The sequence below is a fragment of the Miniopterus schreibersii genome, assembly GCF_964146895.1.
Source record: "Miniopterus schreibersii genome assembly, chromosome: 3".
In the NCBI taxonomy this organism is placed as follows: Eukaryota; Metazoa; Chordata; class Mammalia; order Chiroptera; family Miniopteridae; genus Miniopterus; species Miniopterus schreibersii.
Window position 1 is genome coordinate 81,760,102 of NC_138103.1, and position 19,467 is coordinate 81,779,568.

General features: G+C 43.4%; 1 protein-coding gene across 3 annotated transcripts in view; it reads right to left on the reverse strand.

Moving 5' to 3' along the window:
- SEMA5A (semaphorin 5A) overlaps positions 1-19,467 on the reverse strand; it is a 362,170-nt gene that overhangs the window by 83,003 nt on the left and 259,700 nt on the right. For all 3 annotated transcript variants that reach the window (XM_081133220.1, XM_081133222.1, XM_081133221.1), the window contains exons 9-10: positions 9,495-9,780; positions 4,803-4,938 (exon numbers count right to left, since the gene is read on the reverse strand). In XM_081133220.1, the coding sequence (XP_080989346.1) occupies positions 4,803-4,938; positions 9,495-9,780 (422 nt within the window). The remainder of the gene's footprint in view (positions 1-4,802; positions 4,939-9,494; positions 9,781-19,467) is intronic.

Here is a 19,467-nt window from a genome sequence, read left to right on the forward strand (position 1 = left end):
AGGGAATAAAGAGGGACCGGGAGGGAGGGAGGGAGGGAGGGAGGGAGGGAGGGAGGGAGGGAGGGAGGGAGGGAGGGAGGGAGGGAGGGAGGGAGGGAGGGAAGTGGGAAAGAAGAAAGGGAAGGAAGAAGGAAGTGAGGAAAGAGGTTTTCAGATTATGAAAATATATAAAGATGAACCTAGAATATACAGGGGGGAAGAGGGCCTAAAAATTGCTGAGAATTAAATTCAGAGATGTGCTGCAAGAGACGAGGGGGTATTAGGTAGGATGGTTTTTGGCAAGGGTGAGATAAAAAAGAGGGGAAGACAACAAAGCTTCCCTGGGGCAGAGCACAGAATCAGAAAAATACCACTGATCTTTCTCATTTCTTTCACAAACTATAAATCCCAGTACCAATACAGGCTGATCCTCTGCAGAACTTCATGTAAGTCAGTTTGATGAAAATAAACTTCCCTGCTCCTATCATCTGGAACTACCATTTGTAACATGCCATTTCTAATACATGATTTTATAACAGGTTAGAGGTGCAAAGTGTAAGATGGAAATTGCTTTTTTAAAAACAGATGATATTTTTGTAGCTCTTGAAAAAATGTCCTACATGGAATAAAATGATAGGCGGATTGTAGAATTGGAGAATCTTGGAATGAAACAGATTTGAGTTTGGTCCAATGCTTAAAGCCACATCCTTGCAATAGGACCACATGCGCTCAGGTGAAGGACTCAGCTTAGCCACCCCGGAGGCATGGGGTCTCAGGTGAGGCACTGCTTCTCAGCCTGTCTCTGCCTACAAAGTCACTAGAAAAATACTGTGCTAACTTCACAGTGAGACCGACCAAGTTAACCAGAGGAAGCATTTGTAAATTAATTGCAAGTGATTGTAAATGCCACGGTACAAGACAGTGTGCCTGGCACAGTAAATGGTCAATGCACTGTCTTGTAGCAGAACAGCAATTCTCTGGTTCACTGAGCAGCAGAGGCCAGAGGGAAATGAATGGATAAATAAAGGAAGGAAGGAATCTATGGGTGAATACACCAGCAGTTGCTATTGAGCCAGGGGGGCTGTGCTGGAAATTTTATATAATTATCACACACAGTAGTAACACTTGGAAGACAGGGGCATTGCCTGTTAACTAATGTGCTGCAAAATGAAAGACAGCTCTGCTGGACTTGGTCTAAAGTCTATCCAGGTGAGTTCTAGTCCTGAGAGTGACTTCATGTTTGGCATTGACTTTTCCTTAAATCAGTGGTGGTATTTAAGGTACAGGTGGCAATTACTATCTGTCTGCTGGGGGAGGTTCTGCACACAGGTTTGGTTTTGTGTGCACAGTGTTTTTAAAGGCTGGCATCATAAAAATCTGGAGACATGAAGTTGAGGAGCTTGCTGCTCTTGAGGAATCTGGATATCTGGGAGACCAAGAGGCCTCTGGGCAGGAGCCGAGTAGCAGAAACACCACCCACCCCTTTTAGTCCTGGACCCCATATCTTACTTAAGTCATCAACTTGTGATATTGTGATTTATAATAAGAATAATACATTTGGTCTTCTTCCTGTTTCTGGCACAGAGCCCCTAAAACCATAGGAATTTCCTAAGTGATGACAGCGATCAAGGTGTCTTTTGGTATGTTAATGTGGTGACTTTTGGACAGTGTCTAAGGATGTGGGCTGGATGCCAGAGGAAACAGCTCTGTGATTAGAGGGCTGGAACCTTGAGTCTTTATCTGCTTGGCCACCACAGAGGGTGTATTGTCCATTTCCGCTCCATCATTTCTGATGGGTGGTAACTAAAACTGCACAGAAAATTCCAGTCTGTACAACGGCAGCTGTGTCACTGGGTCTGGATGATGCTCTCTGTTAGGAAGTGTCTGGATAGCTTTGGGGACTGCAGGGCAGGATGTTACAGCACCACCTACAGTGGTTTCTAGAGTGTAATTGATAAATAAATAGTTTTTGTTGTTTCTTTATCATTTTTAATTGAGATTTCTGTATTAAATCTTGAAAGATTACACACTGTCCTCCTAACCCATATTTCTTCCTGAACTTGAATCATGTTTCTGCTCCTCTAATTAATTGCTACTTCTAGTGTGTACATGCTGCATAAAATTCCAAATGTTGGTAGGCAAACAAGATTAAAAATAAAAATTTCAATTTCAATTTAAAATGCTAACTACTTCTCACTGTTGGTATTGCAAACAGAAGGCCCTTTATACATGACTAGTAGAGGGATCCTTAGTTCAAAACCTATTCCACTCTATGCCAGCCTGGATGGTTCCAGGAATGTCAGTGAAAAAGCCTAAGCTAGCATGGTTTCAAACAAGGTAAACCAGGAGAAAACATTTACTTGTACTAGGAGTTAACAAAGAACCACCATAATCTATAACTTTAGTCTCTCACAAATCTTAAATTCCACCCAAAGAAAACAAGCTCAGCTATGCAAGCTTCCTGCCTGAAGTGAAAGCCATGGACCTACTCCCATCTCATAAATGTGAACAAGCCCTTCAGAGTGACACTGGCTTTATAAGATGCCCAAGGCCTTAGGAAATGAACGGATTTGCTATGGGCTACAAATATATCCAGACAAAGGAGCTAAAAGTTACCCACTGCCAGAGGCAGTGAGGCTTCACAGAGTTCATTAAGTCTGTTCTTTGTGAACACTTTTGCAATAGCAGCATCAAGAATTAAAAGTACACTATAAATATAGGGCACATCTTTGTTAAAAGTACTTAACATTCAGGATTTTACAATGACTTTCTTAAAGGGAATGGTATATTTCACCTTCTGGGTTTTACAAAGGGCCTTCTTTAACAGTTATATTTCATCAGGACATGGGTGGGATTTAGATACAGAGACTCAACAAAGAGGCCAAGAGTCAGTGATGGGTTAATAATTAACAGAAACTATATATGCCATCAGGAAAAGTGACTACTGCATGTTCGGTTCCCCCTAAATGGTTAGCTGGCCTGACCCACAATATGAATTTCTCTGTCCAGAACTGAATGTTCTCATTAGCAAGCCTGGGAAAATAAATGTAAATCTGATCCCTCAATTTCCTGACTTATAAAGTGTGGATACAGATGCCCACCTTACAGAGTTGCTGAGAGGAGAAAACAAGACAAAATCTATAAAGCACTTACAATATGTGACATGAGGAAGGCACCTAATAAATGGTCCCTAAGAGTCATCTTCATCGTCTACATTATCCAGTAAACAATATACATTAATTGACATTATGACATTTTACTCCTAAATAATGTATGCCTGTGCATTTGTGTCACTGCCTCCTCATTTTATTGATGAAAATACGGGATGGAAGATGCTAAGTGATTTGTCCAAGTAAAGCAGTAAATGGTGAAGAGGGCGTGTAAACCGTCCTTCTTACTCTCGATCCCAATCTTTTAAAAAAATTTTTAAAAACACCAGTTTCAAAGCAATTAAAATGGAATGGTCCCTGCCAAAGTGTAACACTATTGAATGTTTCCACATCCCCTGTTTTCTCAAGGCCAAAGGTTATGTGTTGGGATGATAAACCAACCAGAATCTGGAGGCCTCGCAGGGGACTCAGGTCTGGCACTGATTAATCAGGGTAACCAACAGTCCTTTAGTGGGAAGAGGTTAGGGCTGCGCTGGGAAGCCAGCGCGGTCATTAACCCCCAGTGTACTTGGTAGGATTACTGCCCCGGAGAAGCTGTTAGGCATCAGAGCCCTGCTGCCAGCATGTGGCATGATGCAGTGAGGCACTGAGCACCGTCTGGAGCTGGATGGTACTAAACACACACCCACGGGGGTGATGATCCTATGACAGATTAGCAGAAGAGGGGCCCTCAAGGGAAGCCTGCTGTCATGAACTGAAGGTCTGTGTCTCCCCCAAATTCTTATGTGGAAGCCCTAATCCTCGGTGTGGCTGTATTTGGAGAAGGAGCCTCTAAGGAGGTAATCAGGTTAAGTGAGGTCATAAGTGTTCAGTGTCTCTCCAGGAGCACAGAGGAAAGGCCACATGAGGACACAGCGAGAACACAGCCATCTACAGGCTGGGGAGACAGCTCTCACCAGAAATAGAATCTGCAAGAACCTTGAACATAGACTTCTAGCCTCCAAACTGTGAGGAAATAAGTTTCTTTTGTTCAAGCCATCTAGTCTGTGGTATTTTGTTACAGCAGCCCACCAAACACATACACGTACTGACCGACCAACCAAAGAGTAAATTGCTAAATCTTTTTGGGTCTCAGCTTCCTCTGTACATTGGGAGATGGGACTAAATGATGTACAGGGCCTGTTAGTGGTTGAACACCCTGTAATTCTGAGATTTATGAATGAATGGTCTCCACCTGCTCTCCTTTTCCCACAGCTGCCCCATGCCATCCCATTTACCCCAAAAGGAAATCTCGTCACATTCGCCAATTAGAGCTCAAATTCTGTTTGTGCATCTCCACCGCTGTGCCCTGGAGCCCATTCACAGGAGCACCATTCATTAGGGATCAGAGCTTCGGGGACAGAGTCCACCATCATTAGCACTAATTGGAGCTTTGCTTCCCAACCTGCTGCATTATGCCGGCCTTTTCCAGTCCAGCCGGAGGTTTCACAGCTGATAAAACGCCCTTTATGGTCCAGGCCCCTCTATTGACAAAAAGCTCAGTCCATTCACATGAGCCAAGCCCAGCATGGGACTGTCCATGAGGGGCCAGGGGAACTCACAGAGGTCTGTGCAGCCACCAGGGGATTAAATTGTCCCAGCTGTCTCCACAAGGTTTCGGCATGCTTCCGAGGGGGATGACCGATCCCGCGCCCTAATGCGCCCTGAAATTACCTGGAAGTTGGGGTTGGGGTTGGGATACGGCAGCCAGGCGGAGCGTGAGTTCTCCTGGTACTTGAAAGGCCCGTTAAAGGCCTGCGTGATGGCACTCAGGTTGAAGACGCACACAGCCGATGCAGCGATGCTGTTCCTGGGGGCAGAGGAAGAGCAAGGAGAAGGAAGGTCAGAGTCCCCAAAGAACCCATTGTCTTCCCCACAGATGCTCGTTCACCACCCAGTGGAAGGGTCTTCTAGAGAACCTCAAGGTCCCAGCCTCCTAAACCCCAGGCATGAGGAGGGAGCGCTGGCTGGAACGCCCTGTGGTTTCTTTGTGGAAGAACAAACACTTCAGCACAAAAACAAGGCTCTTTAGCAGTTATGACACTTGTAATCCTGCCAGATGGGATTAATTCACTCAGCCACAACCGGAGTGACAAGGACTTTGATGGGCTATGTTACGCCTTTTAAATTCTGGAGGAAAAAGGCCAGATTCTCTGCCAGCGGCTGGTGTCCCTCAGCACCCACGCAGGTCCTTACCCATTGGTATCTGGTTACTTTAGCGGGCAGTGGGGCAAGCTGCTGCTTCTGTTTCAATCCCCAGATATTTGTGTGCATTTGCAAACCTTGAAATAATAATCACCTAAAAGCATTTGGCAAAAAGTGCCTGCCAGACACCTTTCATGTATTTTTTTAAATAATTTAAAAAGGATGGGAGAGAAAAATCTGAGAACACACTGACATCTTGAAGCTGTAATACAGAGTTCAGGCTCCGCAGAGGTGCTTACATGCTGGGCCCTCTGATGTTCAGTGGCCTTCTACTAGCGTGGAAACAGCAGAAATTTTTTGGTTAAATAAATCTGCATTTTGAGGCCAGCTTTGATTTAAATTTTCTTGTTAATAGTCTTAGCCAATATAAGTTGATTTATCAACTGATTTTCCTGAATCAAAGGAATTTCATAGGAACTCAAAACATAAATATCTGCCTTACACTTGGTTTATTTGACAAACACAGACTTGTTGCCAGACACCATTCATGAGGCTTTACAAATTCCAGTTCACTTAGTCATCCTAAGGTAAGGGACAGTCACTGATAAGAAAAACGGGACATAGGCTAATACACCTTCCCAAAGTCACCCAGCTACTAGGTGGGGGAATTGGACTTGAATCCTATGCTGTCTGACTCCAAAGACCAGGATTTTAAATGCTTATTGAGAGCTCCATGTGGACAGTATTAAACCACCCTGTGGGAGGGTAGGAGCTTGAGGGCAGGGACATGTGTTCCTTCCAGAAGCTCCAGCACAGAGGAGAGAGCGGTTGGCAATAGGCCTGTCCCCACTGCTGGGGAACGAAGTGATGGACGCTAAATACGAACTATTCATGTGGCTGTTTCTTTCTTATTTCTCCTCAGGAAAGGAGAACGTGAGAAGTCAAAAAGTGCAAGGAAGGATTAGTCTCTGCACAAGACTGGGCTTGAGAGCAAGAAAAGGGCTGTGTTAGAGCAAGCACAGCAGCATGCAGAGCATGGTGTGTGCCAGGGGCCAGGGGAGGCCACGTGGGGCCAGGAAGAGTGTTAATAATAATACTGTCCCCTGAGTATGCTGCTCAGCACTTGATAAGGGTCACCTCATTTCTCACAGGGAACCTATGGGTCCTGAGACCAGCCTGATTTCACCGACAAACAGACAGGGGCACAGGGAGGTCACTTAACCCAAGTCACAGGCTGAGGACTTGGCATCTGCATTGCATGGGGCCCCAGAGTTCCCACCCATGACTCCATTGCTGTGCTCTCTCCTCTTCCTGCTGGCATCCCATTTCTCTGTTCACTGCATTCAATGACTCAATACAGGGCTGGGATCTGTGTCTGGGGTGAGCCCAGTGACAGCGAGTCTGGGCATACATGACAGGTGTTGGGGGACACTTCTTCTTGAAACCCCTGGTAAGCAAAGCACCATTGCTGTAACGCACTTATACACACACCCTCTTACCTCCCTCTTCCCTTTTACTTCCTGTGAGGGGGTGGGGCACAAGGGCACAAGGTAGACCCTCCTCCCCATCTTCCTGGCTTCTGAAATTACATATCAACCTTCACTGCCCCATCCCTGCAGGCAGGTGAGGCCATGCCAGGCCTAGCCTATCACGACCTTGTAGATAAGTGTCCTTAAAGCTGGGACCAGTACCATCAACTGGGTCTGTGGTTGGCAAACAGACCATCAACCACATATTTCAACCTGGCCTCCCTCAGTAATCACGGTCATACCATGGCCTTCATTTAATGCTAGTTTCATCCCTTAACTTTCACAGAGCCCAGGCGGGTGAAGGTGGAGGTAGGTCCTCCTTCATGAGCCCAACAATAGTGGTGCATAAAGTTGGCTTCCGTAGTGTGCTGAAAGCCACTGGGAGAAAAGTAGAGATGTTCCTCCTAGTTCCTCACCCCCTAAGGAGGGAAAAGATATCAAAGCCTTCACAGTCCCCCATCCCTACCCCTATCATTTACTATCTGTAAGCCACCATTTTTAGATATCCCAGAACAAAAAGGAAAAACCCTGAGAAACTCCACTGCAACACTATGCCATGTCCTTCAGCCAACTCGGGCCCACGGGACTGAGAAAACCACACACCCACAGGGACAGAGGGAGTGAGAACAGTGGCCTCTATCCCCACTCCCCAGGGCTGAGGCCTCGACGAACACACAGAATCGAACCACACCTGTACTATGAGTGAAAGCACCAGAAAGTTTAACCCCAGTGTTTACAAGCATCCACTTCAGAGACAGGAAATAACTGGCTCCCCCGATCATCATTTCACTCCTGTTTGAAATGAGTCTTGTCAAGAATGTGGTCATCGGTTGAGTGGGTAAGATCAAGGCTGAGATGTGAGAGGGAGGAGAAGTGGGACACACTGTGGGGTTAGAGGCAGATTTATTGGAAAGCTGTTCCCAAGACGAGCGAGAACAGTATTCAATAAAGAAAGGAAAGGTGTAGAAGTTGTGCCTCTGCTAGTGTAGATGCTAAATACCAGGCCATTTCCAACATGAGGGATGTTTACAACACAAAACAAATTGTCTGAAACTTATTTTTGTGAGTCTCTAAATTGACTGTTCACCACCTTGGAATGGCCCAGGCACAGTACATATCTAACTTTTTAAATTGTTCATTTTAGCCCCGAGCCAGGGGAATGAACAGCTAACTAAGCTAAGGTCCCATTGTGTATAAAATTGATGTCAACTGAACAACTGAACATTCATCTTGTGCAGCCTACACTATTTCTTAAAAAAGGTTTTGGAAAGCAAATCGACTTGAGAAACTGTAAATTGATTTTTTAAAAGAAACTTATCATGGAGGGAAAATAACCTCTGGGGTTGAAAACCAGATTTACAATAAAGATGGTCACGGTGGAGTGGGGGTGGGTGGGGACCCATCCATTTTAGTCTTATTTTTCTAACTTCATGTCAGAAAGGAGACTCTTCACGGAGTAAACGTTATTATCAAGTGAATGTTAACACTTCAGCTGAGCAGGGGAAAGATCAGAAGGAAAAGATCAACAGGGAAGTAAGATGCAGATAAAGTGACTCTTTAGAAACACCATTCATGGGCAGGCTTCTGATTCAGAGAGCTGAAAAAGTAAAAAGACTTAGAGGCCGAGCAGACATCATGGGGGGGACAGTTCCGGATCACCCAGAACTGAGAGGTTTTCCCGGGATACAGGGTTCTCCCCAATCCAAAAGCAGGACAATCCCAGACAAACCTGATGGTTGGTCATCCTGCCCCACTTATCAGCACTTTAAACCCATCCTGATTCAGATCATTTACTTTGGATACAAATATTGAGCTTTTGTCCAACTCTTACGTTAACAGTTTAAAGATTTCAAAGGTGATCTAAACCAGAGGCCATGCTCAGGAATCCTCCTCCTCACTGCCAATGCTGAGAAAGGTGGGGGCTGGTGGCAGTGCCATCTGTGATTCCTGGGCTTGGGTGTGATCTTGTTGAGTCTCATCACAGCACATCTCCTAAGCATGGGGTTGTGCTACAGGCCACCAGGCCAGAATGAATGAAAGATCAGAAAACTTCATACACCAAATATTGTCGGTTCTGAAGCTAAGAGTATCTTCCACAAAAGAAAAAAAAAAAAAAAGCTATCATTTTTTTCAAAAATATTTTAAAAGCATGACCATCATTTTAGAATTGCCTGCCTCAGACAGCCATTTTCTAGAACGATGGCTTGAAATGCAACTCTGGGGAAATGAGAACGTGCATTTCATATATGAGCAGCAGTTTAGTCAAGAGTTACATTATCTCAAAGATCAGACTTTCCAGACAACAGTGCTTTCATTATGCGCAAATGCATAACATTTGAAAAATAGAAAAAAACACACACATCTAACGCATACCAGCATTTCAGAAAGCACCGAGAATGCACTGGCAGATCAGGAAGGAAAAACTTACAGTAGAACAACTGGATGCTATTATTACAATAAGGATCGAGCAAAACTTTTCGATCAGCTTTATCTTCCTAATACCAGTCTCAGAAATCACAGATCTTAGAGTACCATTTAATTCTTACTCAAAAAAAAAATTATTTTGGGCTGTTAGCCCAGTAAAATAAGAAAGATTTCTTTTTAAAGCAACTTTTAAGCCACAAGGGTCAAAGAACAATAGGCTCATTCAGAGTGAGCGGGAGAGCCGGGAAAGCGACGGTTTCGTACGCACACATTGGTGGTGAAGATGCCGTAGATCAAGTCGAGCTCGGGCAGGAGGAAGGTGCTCTGCAGCTCGTTGTAGTAGAAGGGGACCTCCCCGGGGCGCGAGCAGTTGAGCCGGGCCTTCATGAACGTGGTCCAGGTGTCCTCCAGCAGGAACCGCCCTCCGATGTCGTTCTTGCAGACCCGCGCGGCTCGGGAGAACACGGTTTTCCCACAGTCGTGCTCCACGGCGTTTTCTCGGAAAAAGAAGTAGGTGAAGTTCCCGATGTCATAGGAGGACACGAAGTTTGGTTCTGGAAATAGCAGGAGAGAAGAAAAGTCTCAACATCCCTATGATATTTCTTTATCACTTGCTTGCTTTTGTGTAGACATCTTATAGGATGAATGGGGGGCCCTAGGGGCATCGTAGGGGGCTGTGCTCCTGGGTGGAATTCCGTACACAAGTCCTATATGACAAGAAATGACCATAATAATTCCACAGGTGAGCATCCTCAGTCAATGCAGGCTCAAGCTGATATGACGCTAACGCCATAAAAAATGGGCAGCAAAGATATGCGGTATACTTTAAAGGAATACCTGTTACTTTATTTGTATATAATACAGAATTATATAATCTTACATAACCTTAAGAGAGAAAATAAGATTAAAACGATGAAATGTGAATCAGAATAGAGGATGGGACAAAAGAAGGTTTACAGTTGTATGAGAACACAGTTTATTTTTATATTGTTATTTATTAATTATTGTATTATTTTCCACATGAACAACTGTAAATTTTGTCTCACCCTGTATAGAAGTCTAGTATCATGTTTGTGCAATAGGACAACAAAATTCCTTAATTTTACTAATATACACATGTGTGACTGGCATAATTTACGTGCTTTTAATAAGGACCTTAAAGATGTTTTTTATTTGTGAAAACTGGAACTGTAAGGTTAGTGTCCTGAATTAGCTTTAGCAGTTCCCACTACTATGGTAAGCACATAACTGTGAGGATTAACTCTTATTTTCTTTCTTCTTAGAGAAAGGCAGTGTGCTGAGACACACTGCACTTTTTGGTATCATAATTAGCTTAAAAACAGGGATTTATAAATAACAGAAGTATGACAAAACCTTTACATAACCACTAAGCTCATGAGGAACTTAGGAATTATATAGATTGTCCACTGAATTTGACATACAGCATTGGAAATGTTGTATTTATCACTCTCTGTTTAAGTCCATCAGTAATACAGATGATACCCTTTCAGACACAGATATGCCCTAATAATCATCTTTAAAAACTCTAATAAACAGGTTTCATTCTTATTCTCTCCCCTACTGCTAAGAGCTTTTCATACAATCAGAAAGTGTTTTAATTTTATGGTGCAATAAGAATAACATAGCAGTAACTTTTGGTGGTCAAAATTAATGGAAAGATTCACATAACCACTGTCCACAAGTACACATTTCAGGGACAATTAGTTTTGGGGACAATTCAATTAGCCTTGTACTTTCCCAAATTTAATCAGATTGCACCAATAGACATGTTATTGCCAGGACAACTAAAAATATGTTTGGCTACAACAGGGCCCATTAATGCTAAAAGTAAGACACACAGCAGGCTCACCTGAGATCTGAAATGCAGACATTGATTCTGAGACTGACGTGAAGGTGGCATCAAGGACTCTACTATTCTGTCCAGAAAGACTGTTGCTATTTTTCAATCAAGGCATACATTCAATGTCCTTACAAAATGTTTCAGTTTAATTGAATTTTACATTCTAAAAATGTAACAAATATTCTAAATTATGTATGTGATGAATTTTCTCTTCAGCCTTTTATATTGTTCTTAAGTCATTTAAGAATATCAAGTAATACAAAAGAGAATTTGATAAGAAATTATTTTAATTTATAAACCACCAAACATACTGTTAGATAACTGTTGCTTTAACCTGACGTAGATATTTAAAAACAAACAAACAAACAAACAAACAACCCTGGACTGCATTACAATGTATGAGATAGAAGTTAAATATATTTACTGTTACAACATGCTTTTATATCCTGAAGAGGGGCTCGTGAAACAGGAGGCTACATATCTCTGACTTGTCTTTTTAGGACATAAAGCAAAATATTGGGGGAGAATCTGAAACCATGTTCACTATGAGTCTCCAATCAGAATTACTTCTGAGGCAGACCCCCAAAACCAAGATACAGAACAATTACAAATTAAATCATTTCAGAATTAGTCCTGCACTCAGGCTCCTAGACCCAGGCTACAATTTGATCATTGCACTGAAAAACAAACAGAAAACCATCCTCATCATCAACAACAAAAACAACAAACAACAGACCTTATCTGAAAAAAAACAAACAAAGAAAGAAGGTCCAGGACTAGTTACGTCTGGCTCAGGGCTGCAGTAACCAGCGCACGCGGATGAAGCGTAAGGCAGAGACCACAAGCTTCATCAAATACCCTCCAACCACCTACTTCTGCTACCAACTTGGGGACAAATAGCCTGAAAACCACACAGTAAACATCTCTGGAATGCAGGAAGTCTCGGGCAGGAAAATGAGAAGCGACAAAGGTAAAAAGATCTGTCGTGGTTCCTTCCAGCTCAAGGTTAGGTCTACAGTTTAACAATATCTGTGGCGCTGATGTTGCCGTGCCAGGCTCTGTGCTCAGAGCTTCACACTCATGTGCCCCTTAAACTCACAGGAACCTCAGAGGCAGATGATGGGTCATTCTTCCCGTTTCATAGATGGAGACACTAAAGCCCAGGGGTGAGTAATCTGCCCAAGTTCACACAACTGGCAGTGGAGGGTAGGCCTGGGCTATGTCCTGAGTCCAGCCAGTCTGACCTCACAGCTTTGCCCCTGTCTTCAGGCTGCACCAAAAAACGGGCTGCGTGGGGACAATCGATTGTGTCAACAATATTCAAGAAGAGGACCTGGAATTCTGAACAATGCTTTAGAAACCAAAATGCTGAGCATGTTGACACAGGATCAAGATGAGGAGGGTTTCATCACCAACTAGATGGGGAGAGAAATGCCCCGATGAAACTTGGCCCTGCAGCTGTTAGAGACACGGGAACCACCAGGGAAGCAGCACAGGAAGGAGCCAGCAATCCAAGCAGGGGCTTATAAAGCAGGAATCTGGTTGGGAAGTGACAGCCCGGGCCCCAGATGGTGCTCCACAGGGAACCCACCATAGCCCCAGAGTGCCCGTGAGTGACTGTTCAGGCGTCTACTGCAGGCTCAGTGTCCAATCTGCTGAACAATCTCACTCAGGTGTCCCATGTAGGATACAGAGCGATGTCAAGCCGATTGGCCCACAGCTTCCTCTTCCCACAGACAACCCCTCAGTCTCTGCAAACTGCCCTGAACCAATTTTACCATAGGGTGCCAAAGTACATTTTACACAAAAATGTCCAAATATCATCTCCTGCGGAGAAAGCAGGGGAGAATGTGTGCCTAGTGGGTAGTGTATGCGGTTCTCTAGCTCACCACACAGCACGGGGCACTTTAGGGGCTAACCTTCATTTGGACACACAGCCTGCCGCCCTGCAGGGGTCCCTTTCAGGACGCTGACGGGTCCCTGATTGAGGACTGAGTGACCTGCTGCAGTCAGGAAGCTCCATTTCTTGGAAAGCAGAGCCTTTTGAAACTCAGCCCACATCCTGTTTCTTTTCCAAAGACAGAAAAAGAGCAGGAATAATTGTTCAACAGGCAGCCAAGTATCTCCTGCAGATACAGAGATAAATCTGGAGGGAGGGAGGGGACGTGTGATTCTCATCAGGCAGGATAATAAGATGCATATTGTTTCTCTTGCAATATTCACATCCCGTCTCTGGTTAAAATGCAATTCACCACCAGCCAGTATCTGTCACTCCTGAGTGAGCTAAACAAGTCATAAATCAGGCACTGCCTGATCATCTACAAGGAATACGCGTGCAGGAGTACGTGGATGACAGACCTGAGGGGTCCTTTGTTCGTTACTATTATTATCAGAGCTACAAAGCAACAGGAGGTGTGCTGCTAATTCGAAATGAAAACAAACATGAGTATATGTCAGGTTATTATAGATACATGCACAGAGCTGTTTTATCGCATGTTTGTAAAACATACTGAGTTATGGGCTACAGTATTCTATTAAATGTGTCATGTTATCAGAAGAATCATGTTTCGTGATATAAGAACTTTGATTTCACACCTTTTCTTACATAAGAGTGACCCAGCAGAGGTGAGTACCCACAATATAAGTGAACATGGGAAAAACAAAAGCATCAATATTTTTGAGAAGATATTGACCACATGAAACCACCAGATGCTGAATATACAAAAGCACCCTTTCATTCTATATCCTTTCCATCCCAGTGCCACCGCATGGGCCTGGAGGTGCACCAGGTCCAATGGATCAATTGCATGATTGGCCAGGTCACTGATAGGCTCTTGATAGAGACATATTTGTCTACATTAATGAGAATGAATAGTAGAGACAAAAAGGAATTCCAGTTTCCAACTCTACAAAAATCTTACGAGGATCAAAATCTATCATGAATTCTTCTGCAAACAAAGGCCATCTTGTGATATGCTTGCCAGAGGCAGGTTGGCCAATGCCTGGCACGCAGCCCATGAGGGTGTGGTTCCACCCACCCCAGCCTGAAACCCGGGGCTGGACCACTGGCATCCAGAATGCTCCTTTATCCTGATGATTAGGGCATAATAGACCTACTTTGCTATAAGGATTAAAAAGATGACTACGTAGTAAAATTCTAATGAATAGTGGTTATAACTATTTCATTTTTTACTCTTGATTCCCCTTTTAACAATTTATATTTAGTAGAACTTCAGATAATAATAATTGAGCATGCAGATATTAAGCTTAAAGGTGATCAGAAGTTAAGGAACATAAATACAGCCACACATGCTGCGTTTTTAAAACAGCAAGCTATTCCACCAAAAAAAAAAGTTAGTGGAAACAATTTCTACATGGGACTCATAGTTAGCCATTGACTTTCTGTTCTCTACTGTGTTGGTGTCAGTCACTATTAAAACCATTCCCATATATAGTCCTAGAGTTCAGACCCCGTCCTATTGAGCATATTGCTTCCCTTGTCATAGCTACATGAAAATGTGCTGCAGAGGCTAACAAAGTACTTCTCATTTCCTTCAGGCATTTATTATGAGTGGATGATTAAACTAAAATTAAATTTCATTAAGTGCAATGCGGTTTAAAAGCCATTAGTGTACTAAAGTTCTTTCCCTAATATTACTAGTACTGGATGGATAGATATACAGACGTGCGTGGATGTGTGTGTGTGTGTGTGTGTGTGTGTGTGTGTGTGTGTGTTCAGGACACAGACATAAAGCATTGAAGTCTATGTATCTATGGCTCAATACTTCCACCTACTGGCTGCATGAACTTTTCAAGTTATTCAACAGCATAGATTCCCAGTTTCCTCCTTTTTGGGATGGAGGTAACAATGCCCAATGTGCAGCCTCACTGTGAGGATCAAAGGCAACACATGCCAGGTGCCTAGCACTTGACTGCTATTTATCACAACATAGATCTCTATTTATGCAATTACATAAAAGAATACATGAGTAATAAATATATACATAAATATATAAGTTAACATAAACACACACATTGGTAAACGTGTCACCGTATTGAATCAGCAAGCTGACTCATCAGTGTGGCATCCTGTATGTCAAATTAGGGTCCATGCTCCTTTCGGCAGATCTGGAACCTAAACAGGTGCAGGGACCGTGCTATAGATGGAGCCTTGATGCCACACAGAGTGTTCCTGTATCACCAGGAGCTCACTGGCCACTCACTGCGAGGACTGTCTTGGACACTGAGAATTCTATGGTAAAGTGACAGAACATGACAGCCCAGGCCCTCAAGGACAGTGCGAGCAGACAAACCAGACACAGACCAATAAGCAATAACAATGATGAGGACAATGAGCACCAAGGGCAGCCAGGTGAACTTGAGAATCAGAAAGGTGGGGATCGGGGACAGGGCTGATATGATGCTGGGAAGGGGCCACCAGGTCAAGAACAGGAGAAAGAGCAACCTGAGAGAAGTCCCCAAGGGTGGCCTGGCATGGAACGAAGCCAGTGTCGGCACAGAAGGATCAATGGGACAGGAGGTAGAGGGCCAGGCCAGCCACCCATAGCGAGGAGATTGAATTCCCACTGCCACGGGAGACACTGAAGGGTTTCAAAGAAAAGTGCATGATCCAAATTCCTGTGTGTGTGCTGGTGGCAGGAGTCAGGTAAAAAGGGGAGCGGTGGCCCCAAGCATGTCTTTAGTGTCATTGACACAGCAAAGTAAGCTTGGGATCCCAGGTTCTTCTCTTCCTAAGCACCTGGCAGAAAGAAAGCCATTGCCAAAACCACTGCCTACTCGGAGGACTAGAAACATGGCTCCAGGAAACTAGGTCCCTTCCTTCTTCAAGGGGAATGGCCCTGTTGAAATGAGCGATTTACATGGATCTGCTGATTCACGTAGGAGTGGCTGGTACCACGGGGACACATGCTGTCTCCCTAAATGAGAACTGGCACCTCTGTATCAGCACGCACCCTAGGAGCCCAAAACTCTCACCCTGAATTCTCCTTCTCTTTATGTCTGTAGGAGCTTCATTAACTGGCTCTTTGTCTAGATTTTCTAGCTCAAAGGGACACAGATACCTTGTCTATTCTGCTCTCACCCCATCCAAGCACAAGGCCCCCAGGGCCCTTTCCAGTCTCCAGTAAGACTCCACCAAATCACACATTCCTCGGCTCACTTACAAGTGACTTCACGACTATGTATTTCTGAACGTTCTGAAAACAGAAGCGTCTGTTGACCACGTTCATTTTATCTCAATTATATTTTAAATGTATAGCTTCATTTCTTTAAAGAACTAATCATTTAACCTGCAGAATCATGAATCAGAACTTAGGAGTTTTTCCATTGGAATATTAACTTGAATTCAAAGATTTTAGAAATATTTTGATACCTATAAAGTATCCAGAAAAAGACCTTAAAAGACTAAGAAGAAAAAAAGAAAAATTTAATTGAAAGAAGATACTGGGCTACACCAGCATGCAGTTGGAATAACTAAATGTGTATGTTGGCTTGGTCTTTATCTATTGAGATGATCTGAGCCAGGCAAAGAGAGAAGACAAAACACAGAGAATGAACTACCCAATATGTAGCAATGAGTGAAAAACTGTGAAAGGCCACTGACAGAGAAAAAATTAAGTTTCACAGGATAATATGAAGACAAATTTACTGAAAGACAGAACTGAATATCTTATACACTGGGTGACAGTAGGATTTATGGTCCAAACTGCAACACTTTTGAGATGAAAAGAACACTGTTAATATTCATGCCAGGATGCCAGGGTCACCCAGGACTGTCACAAGGAAGCTGCTATGGTCTCTAGGCAGTGAGCATTAAGCCACTTTCCTGAGTGGTTATATAAGTACTAGTAAATTTCTACACAATATATTGTGTTCTCTGTAATAGGGCAGGTCATCTCTGTGTGGCTTTATTTTATTTTGGGGGTGGGGGATGGGGAATACAAGTCCCTATAGGACTTAGTATATATAGTTGGTGCCTTTGGCCTCATAATATCTTGGTGGGGGAGGGAAGAGCTCATTCACCCATTCTCTTTTGAAATGTGTAAACTGAAATTCCAAATGACTTACTGGCAAGTATAGAGACTGAGGGATGCTGAGGCTCCCAACTTTCAGGCACTCAGTGCTGAATGACCAAGACAGAGCAGGGCACTATTTTCAAAGAGCACTGCAAGAAGTGATGCTTCATGTCACTTGCCAAACTTTTGTGCCCATAAAGGGCTGTATGAAATTAGCCCACAGGCTCTTCTGATTTGGGTTTAATAATCTCAGTTTATTCCATCTCCTCTTACAAGCTTTTATTATAAGCTTTTATAAGAAAATACTCTCAACCGTTTCCAAAGTTCCTCTATTCCTCTTCCACCTCAGATTGGGCATAAAAACAGACATAGGGGAGAGTGATGGAGGCAGGTTAGGAGGTTGGTGTTTCCCAAGCTGGTGACTAAACATAGGGGAGGCCAGGAGCATGTAGAGGGGGAAGGATTCAAGCTCTGGAGTGGGACCTGTTTGCAAATCCTGGCTCAGGTATGCATCAGTTGTGCGGCTCTAGGTCAGGTGGCTAATCCTTCTTAGCCCAGCTTGCACATCTGTAAAATAAGGTGATGCCATCTCCTGTGGAAGGCTGCATGAAAGATTACATATAACGTGTATGGAGTCTCTCATGCACCTGGCAACTTATAAATAGCCATGTGATTCTCCCTTGCACCTGGAGTAATAACTGGAGGTAAAACAGAAAACACCAGCAGGTGCATGAACAGGCAGATGGTAGGCAGGAAGGCTGTTTCTTTAAAATCTTTTCTGACCCTATGAAGAAAATCAGATTTGGGTTACAAACACAACTTTCAAATGCATCCATCCCAGATAAGACAGACAACGTTCCCATGCCCTCTGATGGGCTGGACAAAGCCTGAAAGTTAGAAAAGAAGGGCTCGTCGTGCTGGGTCACATGTCACCAGGCTTTGCTCGGCATGCTAGAAGTCCATGACTCGTCACTGGGCAAGTTTCAGTCCCATAAGCCAGGTGCCAGACTTCAGTCTTGCAGCTGCGGTACCGAAAAGCTCCCACCATTTACAAGGACACCCTTTTTAAAGCATCTCCCCAAACGCTTGCTTGGTAAAATACAACACTTGGCTGCTGACTATGCAGTCTTATTTTTGTTCTGGTTTTACAAGCTTCTTTTCCTTGACAAATACTTTCACTTTCCTACACAAACATAGTGGATTCCCAAGCCCCACTTGTCTGTTGTCGATTGTTCTGTGAATTCTGCTTTCATGGATGAATTTCCTGCCTTAACAAATGTCATCTGTCCAGCGAGTGCCTCACAGACAGTTCAGAGAAGGTGCTGTGCAGCATCTGCCAAAAGGACCCCCAGCCTCCCCAGGACAGAGCCCAACAAAGTCACCCCAGACTGGCCATGCCTGGACTGCTGAAGGGTGCTGTCTCCTCCCAGGGAGAAGCACCCAACTCCTCAAAGCCTAAAGCCCATGTATTCATGATGAGGCGAAATAATTTCTCCTGTAGTTAAGCACAGAGAGGACTTTCTCTCTCCAAGTGAATTACCTTTAATCATTAATAGGTTAATCATTGTATTTTAAAGACTATTTAATGAGTGGAAAACATCATTAAAGGATTTTGCACCAACAGAATTTGAGATTGTTACAGTAAGGGTTTCCTTAACTAAAATCATAACAGCTCAAAAAAAGTGACACTATTAAAATGAGAACCCTTGTGGATTCCAAGTGCCTTTGCCTCCACCTGAGGTCATGGCTGGAATCTCAGAGAATGGAGGAAGCTGCAAAGTTCATCAGGACAACCCAGTAGACAAGCCAACATTTTCAATAGAGAAGGAAACAAGCAGGTCGCTGAGTGTTAATGAGATTATGTCTGTGCAGATGTCCTCGCTGAGTTATTAAGGCTAATTTATGAATTACTTTTTCTAAGTTCCTACTGAGGTTTATTCTATGTGCAAGCATACAGTTCCCTCAGAACCCACAAACTCAATTTGCACACTATTAATTTGGAAATGTCATTTTTCCCCTTTTCATGGGTTTATTGTTTCCCCAATGTGATTGCCAACTTCTCAAAGGCAAGTTTTACAGCTTCTCTGTTTTAAGCATCAGCCATTAAACATTTATTATCCTGCCTTACAATAATCATTTAATAAGGGTTATTAATTAGTATTTTAATGCATTAAAGCTGTTAAGGTATTTCTCTAAACACATATGTTTATTTTAAGAGTGATTTTTGCACAGGGGGGGGATGTAATTTTAAAATTTATATTCATTAGCAAACACATAAACTCAATGTTTGAAAACCTCCAGAACATTATCCAATTGATTATATTGCCTTTGATAACTAACTGAAT